This window comes from Chlamydotis macqueenii, chromosome 1, assembly GCF_036417535.1.
Source record: "Chlamydotis macqueenii isolate bChlMac1 chromosome 1, bChlMac1.mat, whole genome shotgun sequence".
In the NCBI taxonomy this organism is placed as follows: Eukaryota; Metazoa; Chordata; class Aves; order Otidiformes; family Otididae; genus Chlamydotis; species Chlamydotis macqueenii.
The window spans coordinates 137,440,254-137,450,849 of NC_141556.1; the positions used below are offsets into that span (position 1 = coordinate 137,440,254).

A 10,596-nucleotide genomic window follows, 5' to 3' on the forward strand; every position below is an offset into this window, starting at 1 on the left:
ACTGAATAAATTCAGCTCTTCTGCTCTCAAGGGAGAGCCTATTTTCCAGAACCATACTCACTCAATTTTTTTCTCCTTTACAAGCATCTCCATCTCTTGTGAGTTTGGCACTGACAGTCTAGAAAGCCAATTTATAAAATCACAGCCAAGTTAGTATTTCATAAGTTCTGCTCCCCTTTAACCATTTTCAAAGTATCAACTCCAAAAATACATTTCTGTACCCTATAGGTTACATTTTATGTTTAACAGTCTGCACCACAGTCAAATAAAGCATATGATTTAAATCTGTCCTGTCATGCTAGTGTTTTCAGAGTGAGTATTAAAATAACGATCAACAATCGCTTTGTTTTCTTCCCACTCCACTAACAGCCTTAGTTCAAAACAAAATTGTGAGTAAACACAGTTGATAATCAAAATACAACAAAAAGTAAGTAGACTTGAGAAGTCTGAAAACACAAACTTGAAGCAAACTTCCAAAAATGACAGTGGTACTAACTATTCTGCAGCCTTCATCTTCCCGATTGTCTGGAATAGAAGCATTTGAATTCTAATACTGAATGACACTAATTGCGACTCTCAGTGCAGGGGTTTAGGCCAGGCCCAGAAAAATGCTATTTGTGAAAAATCCTTATTGAAACACTTCTTCTGATTATCTTTGGGTTCCTGAGTCATGTCAACTGGACAGATACATTCCAATACTCTAGGAGATATTCTCTTGCCTTGACAAAGAGGCCACTGCCTTTCTAACCATTCCACACACTGGTGCGTCAAAAGATCCTTTCCCTCACTAGAGAGTGGCACATCTTCCCATTTCAGCAAAAAAACTTTAGAAGCGATTCTCATCTATTTCACTTCACAGCTCTTTGATCTGGCCTCAGAGCTATTCCTCTCCACGTATCCAACAAGGCAAGAAAATATATTAAGAAGTAGTTTGTGACTAAAAATGCTTCCTTAATACAAAACAAGAAGTAGTTAAGCAATCTAAGTCTGGAATTTTCTAGCTTTGGATATTTGACATTAATATTCTCTCGTTTTAAGCTTCTTACTTGCCATCGCCCATTCCTTTATAAAATCAAACCGGGGAAAAAGAAATCACATCGTGCAGGATGACACCGGCACGTGGCTTTGAACACCTCGCTTTGCTACTTGTCCTAACAGAGGAAACAATAGTAGTAATGGACTGTCTTTGTCCTACTCCACAGAGAGAAGCGGCAAACTGGGTAATACAGACATTCGCTAAAAGCAAATAAATGATGAGAATGAAGAGTCCTGAAATAGTTCAGCAAAAACCAGCCAGCACTTCTGGACTTTTTTTCCCATTACTCACTTGAGCATTTCTACTCTGCACCACTAAATATCTGCCTAGTGACTTTTTCAAGCTGACTCCTTGTTTCAAGCCCATGAGCCTTTCCTACTTATTTCCCATCTCTACAATTCTGATTTTCCATCAGTCTCCTTGTCCAGCACATCTTACACTTCCTGACCTCCATTCTCACATTTCACGCACAGTTCTTATGTTTCACCTTCCAACTCTCTTCCCTTCTTCACCTAGACTTTGCATGCTGCCTTGCAAGCGTATTTTCTTACTCTTAAGATTCCTCATCCAAGCTCAGTGCTCCTTCTTTTCCCTCGGGGTTCCCTGCACAGCTAAGAAAAGAGCTGACACCCTCACACTCTGAACCCTCACCAGACTGGTTTCTTCTTACCTGTTTTTCCCTGCCCTACTGGTTTTCAGTCCAGTTCCCCTACTTTTTTCTTCCCAGGCTTCAGGTGCCATCCTTCTCCCCTCCTGATTGCTCTGCTTTCCACAACTTACTGAAATTTTCCACCCCCTCTGTCAACTCCCAAGGCCAGCCCCACTTCTTCCCATATTCCTTGTTCCAAACCTTCTCCTCTAAAAGGCGAGGGTTTTTTCTCTTGTGTTCAAATTAAGCAGCTTTTAGGTCTCAGAATTAAGATACTGATGAGAACACATGACAAAAAAAAAAAAATTGCCTGATTTCAATCAACGTACCAGCAGCCCAGCTTGGAGGAAGTTTCTGCAAAAGCAACTGCTAAAATCTAGCTTTTTACTTTGCCCACGCTGATTTTTCAGTGTCTCCCAAATTGGCCCAAATGGATGATTTCTCCACGCAAAAACACTGCTACATCTTACAAGTTTAAAATCCTCACACCAAAAAACCCCATCATTTCAGATCTTCAAACATGACAACTCACATTAAGAAGCTGAAGGAAACACTCCCTCTCCTCTAGCATTGTTCCAAAAAAACCCACATTATTTTAGCTGGAGTTTCCACATAGAACAAATCTAACAAGACTCACCAGCTTGGAAAGCTTTTGCCAAACTCAAACCATTTTGGCTAAGCTCTAATCACTTGAAAACAGTCTGGTAACAAACAGCAACAGCAATAAGATCCTTGGTGCCACGAGGATCATCAATGTCAACCACAAAGATAGTCTTTTACAAGATCATTTACAATCCCCAGTTATTGACCAGAATCCCAACATAGCAAGTACTGTGCAAACAAAAGATAAAAAGGCAGTTTGCTGCCTTGAAGAACTTAGAAACTATTAAGATAAAAGACAACTGCTACCACGAGACGAAAACATTCACTGAATGGCTCCATTCCGAGATCTACAGGATCTGCTAGACAACAGTTCACAATCCATTCATTACACACAACAGCACAGATCAAAACAGTCTTCTCCAACCTAACCACTGATTGGATACCAAAGCTTCTCAAATCTGCTCATTTTATCACTCTCCTACTATTTGCCCTCTTTTTTTCTTAATTTATTCCACTTTTTCTTACCATAGAAAATCAGAAGGTATCCAATTCTGAGTCCTTTATTCCCTCTCACTTGGTATCATTTTGACTTACCTCCCTTGCCCTCGTCACCTTCTCTTTCCCAAACTCCAAAATCCTTTATAGATCACATTTCCCCTTCCTCCACTTTTCTCCAATTAGTATCTCCTTCTCTTCTTGGCTTCAATGGGAAAAACAGTGGCAGGGTAGGAGATTTTTGTTTTATTTTGTTTTGTTTTTAATCAAATAACTGCTTCAAATTAAATTCATTAACCAAACTATTAAAAAGGCTGAGAAATCTCAGGGGGAATGCTGAAAAGAAAAACAAACTACTAAGTGCCAGCTACAGGGAAAGTGGAGCCTGTGGGGATGCTTATGAGACTACTGCCCATAGGAAAGCTTGGAGGTGCTGACTCTAAGAGCACTGATCAAGCACAGCATGGCCTGAGGTCCCTTAGTTTTGTCTAATTCCTCCTGGATAGAAACAAAACCTCTCAAACACAGAAATGGGGGGCTGACCTCTGTCACTGTACACCAAATTCAAAATGCTGAGGTACATGACACAAACAGGCTATTCTGCCCTCCACTTTTTCAACTTCTGTTTGCAAAAATACAGCTTCGGTACCATTTCCCTGCTCCTCTACCCTTTCTTTCGCAAACTTTGGCAGAATGCAACTAACCTGATCCTTTCCTACTTTGCTGCTGCCCCAGGGAATCTGAATAGCTGCAATGAAAACCAAAAAGACTGGTCACTTTCCACTAAGTAGAACACAGACATCTCACTAAAGTAACAACAGTAGTCTATTCTCAACCAGAGAATAACCTTGCAATCACAAAAACAGCTCCTGCTACTTGAGTTATATAGAAACCACTGATACGTGCTCATTAAAACATCATGCCTTTTCTACCTGCCTCAATGTAAATTTGTCAATCTCTGCCCTACAGCCTCTTCTTACCCAATGTGAAAAATAAATCTAAGTTTAAATATCAGAGTGAAATATTTAGACAAATTTTCAAGTAGCATGTGACATTTCAATTATTTCTGCAAAACATGCAGTCATAATTTTAGCAATACTATTTAAGTTGAACGGTAACTGAATTTAAACACTGTAGTAAATGGCCAAATCTTTTTTTGTTACTGTCTGTATGCAAGATACTCCAGAAGATGAAACCGCATACCCTCTGAAATTTAATGGAAAGGATGATACATGGAGAAGCCACAGACACATTGTTATGTCATTGGTTACCTTTAAAACAGCATGTTACAAGTAAGCTAACATTAAAACGCATATAAATGTTGCAGAAAAGTGTGCTCTCTAAAGCATACTAACAAATATTTAATGCCTCAGCCCAAAAAAAAAAAAAAAAAAAAAAAACCACCACATGTGCATGCACTAGTATATCTGAATAATGAGACAAAAGATCTTGATCTGGTAGGTAAATATTTAGGCTATTTAAACAGCTATGTGTCATTGTGCAAGACGGCAGGAATCGCTCAAATTACTACAGTCTTTAACCCAGACTGTGCTTAAATGTTTCTGTGGCCTGCTTAACATTCCAGGCATACTTCTGGCAAGGTAGCTCTGGCTGAGGTTCAAACTGTCCTTGTCCAACTTTCACTTACTATAAAAACATTGTTTAATATAGAAAAGTATACACAGAGACATATGGTTCTTATTTCGCAGACACCTAGAATACTGACACTTGTGTTCGCTAACTCCGCGTGGAAATTTTTAGGCGAACGCTCTCAAGCGAGGTTGTATTGAGCAGGCAGTACCCGCTGCAGAACAGCCCACGCTTCCACCAGTTTTAAGCGGTGACGCTTACATATTGCTTACAACGCAATTCCACTGAAATATGTAAACCCCGTCTGTATTTATTCACCCTAATTAAAACGAAAAGGCCTCACCACGCACCGCCAAGGCCCGAGAGACGTGAAAATGCCATCCCGAAACAACGCAGCGGACGGGTAATTTGTAGCAGACCGCGTATTTGTCAAATTAACTGCAGGAATTTACCGGTTTGCTTACCTCCACGCAGCGTTATCTTTTATGAGGAGGTAATCTACCAAATTACTTCAGCATGCCTCCAGCCTGCTGCTGCCAATTAGTTCAGCCCGGCTAATAAATCAGGATGGCCAAGCCATTCGGTTAGAGCGGGGCTAGTCCAGGATTTGAGGAGTACAAGCAGAGGCAGTGTGTTCCCGTCCGCCCCATCTTTCCCCCCCACCCCACACACACAGAAATAAGTCTCGGCCTGAGCACCCGCTACGGCCAAAAAAAAAAAAAAAAAAAAAAAAAAAAGCCTCAATTCCTCAGTTTTTTTATTTTAATTTTACACGGCAAACTCGTCAGCCGCTGGGGTAGGGGCTCGCTCCCCCTCAGGTCTCCACAGGCAGCGGCCGAGGGCCGGTGTGACAGGGCCCCCCCCACCCCAGCTCGCCTTCCCGCCTCGGGGCGCAGGGAGGCACCGGCGGCCCCACCGCCCACACCCTCCCCGCGGCCACGGCCGGGGGAAGGAAAATGTCGCCGACGGGCCCGGCCCGGCCGCCGAGGGGGAGAGGGCGCGGGGAGAAGGGGACGGGGAGGCCTCTTCCCGTCCCCTTCTCCCCGCGCCCTCTCCCCCTCGGCGGCGAGGCCGGCGCCCGGTGGGGTGCACCGTGCTCGGGCCCTCCTTCCCCCGGGATCCCCCTCCGCTCGCCGGCGGCTCCCCGCTCCTCACCTGTCCCGGGGGTCGATCCACGAGGTCTGCCGGGTGTTATGGTCGATGTAAAAGACTCGCCCGTCGAAGTCCCTCGCTTCCTCCCAACCGGCGGGCAGCGGTAGCTCCGAGCTCTCCCGGCCCCGCTGCCCGCCCGCCGGCGGCCCGCCGCCCTGTCCCGCCGCCACTTGCTGCTGCTGCCGCCGCCGCCGCCCGCCGCTCAACCACGGCATGGCCGCTCCGCCGCCGGGCCGCCGCCACCGCCCAGCTCCGGCCGAAACCCGCTCCCCGCCCGCCGCCGGGGCAGCTCCCGTCCCGCCCGGGCCGCGGCCGCCCGCCGCCTCCTCCTCTTCCTCCTCCTCCTCCAGCACTAACAGGCGGCCCCGCAGGGAGCGGGACTCAGGCGGCTCCGGCTGCGCCGCGCCGGGCTCATCCTCCCCAGCGCCAGCCCCGCTCCGCGCCGGGACCAGCCCCGCCGCGCTTCCTAACCCCGCCCGGGACCTGCCCCGCTCCGCCGCGGCTCCCAGCCCCCGAGCTCGGCCCGCCGGCCCGAGCGCCCCCGCCCCGCCGCTCAGCAGCGCCCCGCCGTCGCCTCCCCCCGCTCCCGCCCGGCGCCTGCCCCGGCCATCTTCCCTCCCTTCCTCCGCCAAGGCCCGGCCCCCACCTCCGCCCCGCCTGGCTGTTCCCACGCCGCGGAGGGCTGGGCCGGGGGAAGGAGTTTGGAAGGGTCCTCCCGGCGCGGCCCCTTCCCCTGGCCCGGCCCAGCCCGGGCTGCGGGGGTGGAGGGAAGCGGCGGGGCCCGACCGGCGGGCTGCACCCCGCGCCGCGGAAACCGGGCCCAAACCCAGACACGTCGGCTACGGAGAGAGGGCGGCGGCCGGCCGGGGGAAGGTGGTTGTGGCCTCAGCGGGGCCCGTCCTGTGCCGCCCCGGGGTCTGTGCTCTGCCACGGCCTGTTGGGGACCGGGAGGGTGAAGGAAAAGGGGAGCCATGCCATGCCTGGCCTTCCCAGGGCCATGCATCCCGCAGTGCCCACCCGAAAAGCCTCGGGGGTGCCGAGCAGTCTGCATGCGTGCAGGGACGGGGGTCCAGCACAGGGCCAGGAGAGGTGATGGAGGAGAGGTGTTGAAGGCCACGCCAGTCACGGCGATCGTGCTGTAATGATGCTCAGATAATGGATGGTGGAAAATTACACACCCATCTTGCTTGACATCTCAAGCGGGTCCCTTAACCTCAGCCTGTAGAGCTGACAGCAGCTGTGTCTGATTTTACCTGAGCCTACTGCAGACCACGATGCAGAGTTCCAGCTACCACCTAGAATTAAATTCCCCAAAACTTAGTCAGAACAGAGTTGAAGTTGGCCTATGGATGATCCATGCCTTTCCAGGATGCTGACTTCAGCTAAACCTTTGAAAATCTGGAAATAAAGAGTTAGGGTAATGCAGGCTAAGCTTCTGAAAACTAGGAAAGGAGCTAACTATATTCTCAAACAACCTTAACCCAGCCCCCTGAAATTGGCAAGAACCTGCCAGGGATTATATTGCATTTTCAGTTATGTTTCACTTGCATTCACTGTTTTAAGTTACAGCTCTGTGAACATGAATTGCTGCAATGTGGTTATAAATGCATAAAATTAGAGGACTCCTGCTTCTGAATTCTTAGGTCTTTATCTCTCCTTTATTCCAGCCCCTCCCCAGTAGTTATCAAAGAACGGAGCAGTGCATGAGAGAGGCAGTATAGACAACAGGACAGATTGGGCGTTTTACCTACGTTTTGCAGGTTATTTCCATAGTAGTAGATTGGAGTCTTCTTCCCAGGGCTGTTGTCAGCAGTGAGGTGTGACAGGAGAGTAATATGTGGGTTTAGTGATGAAAGCAAAGCAGTGTATGAAGCTCTGAGGTCAGTGGTGAAGTAGATTAAAAATGTGGTAAAGGTGTAAAATTTAGCACATGCAAGGTTGTAGGTCTGACCTGCAAAAGCACGACAGCTTACATTTGGATCAGCTCATCTCAACAGAGGTTTCGCTTCAGCAAACGCTGGGTGTTAGGCTGTCTCATGTGCTCCCACGAGCTCAGCAGTATCTCCAGGAGCACAGTGCTGCTTGTGTGTTACAGATGTTTTTGAGGCATATCTCAGAGGGCAGAGTTAAGGCACGGTGGAAACTCTGTTTTTCAGTGGTTGCAGTTTCTATTATTTTAAGCATGTCTCCCAGATTTTCAGAGGTTTTATTTAGCAGAGGTAGGCGCTCTCAAATGGCCCAAGTCTATATTAACAACGTTTTGGGACACTGGATTTTCTTGTTCAAAAAAAAAAAACAAACCAACAACTGTCCTGTGCACCACAGCTCAACTCTCCCTTCATTGCTTCTAATGTCCTTGCAGCAATTACCTTAGCACAATGTCTGTACAGCACAGCACCGTGCCAAGACACTGGGCCAGTTCATAATACCTGGAAGCAGAAGAGCCAGGTTGCTATAATAATCCATCAAGACTAATTAGCCCTGCTGAGGATACGTGCAGCATCGCCCTCCAACATGGGCTGCTTCTTCCTTATCAGTCCCCAGAGTCCCAAGAGCGGGTAGAGAAAAGTAAAGAACCTATAGACAGAGGTTGCAGAAGCAGTGCGGGAGTCACCATGGAAGCAGCAAAAAGATTTCAAATGGAGGTGGGGAGCTCAACACAGCAGTGGGCAAGAGGGGAAATGACGGGACTGTGTGGAACGTTTCATTCAGCTCATAGCCCGTCGACTACGTTCTGTTCTTAACTTTGGCAAATTGCTCCAGCTTAGAGCCAGAAAAGGACTTGGCTGGGCTGTAGTTTCTCAGGCAGAATTATGACGCATGTGTTCCGTGTAAAACATGAGCTGTGTGTCCAGTGGGGCATGGATCTCATGGATTCATTATAAATGCAGTTGAGGATGCCCATGCTACTATGTAAAGGACAGGTCCAAGATTTTCAGGTGCACTGTAGCTGCTTCTAGAACTGACAGGTTACATCTCTCTAAACCTTGAACAAACAAGAAAAAAAAATCCTTAGATTCTGCCTGGGCAAAGTTTGCAGGCTAAACATGAGAACATGTCCTAAAAACCTCAGATTTAAAATTGTCCTAGACTTCAGAGCTAACTTTTAGGCTGTCTGTATCTAGAAAAATCGTTAGCTTCCGTTAGGAGCTGAAGCTTCTTAAACACTCATGAATAAAGGTGTTGAAAAACCTGATTCTAAGAGTCCAGCCAGCTGTGCAAAGAGCTGCCTACAGTAACCGGTAGGAAATGATAGGGCTAGCAGTTGCCTCACAAGAATAGAAACTACCTCTGTCTGCAGCACGCTCGTGCCAAAATGCCAGACAGGAACTCTCAATTATTTTTCAGGCCAGAATGGTACCCTTCCTCGGATGTTACCTCATCCCTTTGCCTGTTCCTCGGGAGCAAACAAACAAAGCGTTCAGGAGCCAAGGATTATTTTTGAGTAACATGAAAAGGCAAGAAGAGAAGAACCTGAAAAAGTCACTGTAGTTTTCATCCCAACGCACTAATTTGCAATGCTTTTTGTGCCATCCTTACCCTACAATGAAACCCTTCTGAGCCTGCATCACTGCTCCCTCCCTTTTATTTTTCCTTCCTCTTCAATGTTTGTCATGCTTCAAGAGGGTAAAGGGAAACAAAGGGATGGTGAACCCGGTGCAGACAACATATCCCTGTTTTGGGTTGCAGAAGGAAGCCCCTCTGCCAAACAAAGAAAACCTGTGTAGTATGGAACAGGTCATAACATGGAAGATTTCTGCTTAGAAGAGATAGAAGTCTGCCACAGGAAATTAAATGCTTTCAGTGCCTATTTTAATCAATCTGCACAAATGCTAATGTATCATATTTCATATACAGGTATATCTACATAAATTTACATCAGTCCCTTTTCTCAGTTATATCTTCTCCATATATACATAATACACATCTCCGTTCTTATGTATTTCACACACCTTCATTCCACACCTGTTTTCCTTTCCTTCCATTTTTTTCCACCCACAAACATTGCTCACACATTCACTCATTCCTCAGGCACACCTATTCCCATTAACTCAAAATTACATAAGCAGCTTTTCTTCGTGTACCCTCCCTTGCTATCTTCAGTGTTTATAATTTACAGATTCTACCTACACATCTTCTCTGTTATACATGCTGTTATACCCAGGTCCATAATGATATCACAACACTTGCCACAGAAAATGTAGATAATGTTTCCCACTGTAGGTTTTAGATAACAAGTTCTAACTTACCTACTGTCCATAGGAGAAGCCCTTAATTCTGCATAAAAATCCCAACCCCATTTTTGGCACTTCAGTTCTTCATCACAATTGCTGGAAAACGGCAGCCAATCAGAACTGTTATCTCGTTGCGTATAATAACAGCTCCATGCTCATCTTCTAGTTGTGAGCACTTATTTGCAATTTATCTCCCATTTCCCAGATCTTACAACCTGTGTGGGACCTTTATACCGTCTTCACACCTAATAAAAAATTATCACTTCTCTGTGATCATAAATGTCTTGTGGAATGGCACAGCAAAGGCTTCTTCATCTTCATTGTCCTTTTGGCCAGCTATCATGTTCATCCTGCAAGCTGGGGCTTGCTACTTTTCCCATATCCAGCAGAATAAAATCATAAGAGGCTGGGACATATTTTCTCATTAGCTCCACATAGACACAGAAAGGTATCTTGTAAGGCCCATCTCTCCAAAGCAAATAAATCTGCACACTGCATGTGACAACCTATTAGCTGGTTGAACTGCTTTACTGCTGAGAAATCTGTCGCGTGGGAAGGCTCTCCTCAAGCTGCCGTACAGAGATTTAAGCATCTTCCAGCACGGTGGAAACCATGCTGGCTGCCCCGCTTTTGCAGCCGCAAGCTGGTGCAGCGTCTGAAGTTCTTTCAGAGGATTGCTGAGCAAAGGAGAGATCTGACACTTGGGTTTAAGTATGTGAAACAAGGGGGGACATTTGCCGTTCCACAGGGGTAGCAATTGAGATGGTATGGAAGGGGAACTGGACAGGGATGGCGTAACAGACAACACAGACTTGCTGTCAGCAGGCAAGAGCAGG

General features: G+C 46.8%; 1 protein-coding gene across 4 annotated transcripts in view; it reads right to left on the bottom strand.

Moving 5' to 3' along the window:
* Positions 1 to 5,781, bottom strand: part of WWC3 (WWC family member 3) — a 107,467-nt gene extending 101,686 nt beyond the window's left edge. For 3 of the 4 annotated variants that reach the window (XM_086768167.1, XM_086768162.1, XM_086768151.1), the window contains exon 1: positions 5,529 to 5,780. In XM_086768167.1, the coding sequence (XP_086624293.1) occupies positions 5,529 to 5,740 (212 nt within the window). In that variant the 5' untranslated portion in view covers positions 5,741 to 5,780. Of the gene's footprint in view, positions 1 to 5,528 lie in introns of all 4 variants that reach the window. The other variant, XM_086768155.1, reaches the window with a different exon arrangement.
* Positions 5,782 to 10,596: the final 4,815 nt, after the last annotated feature.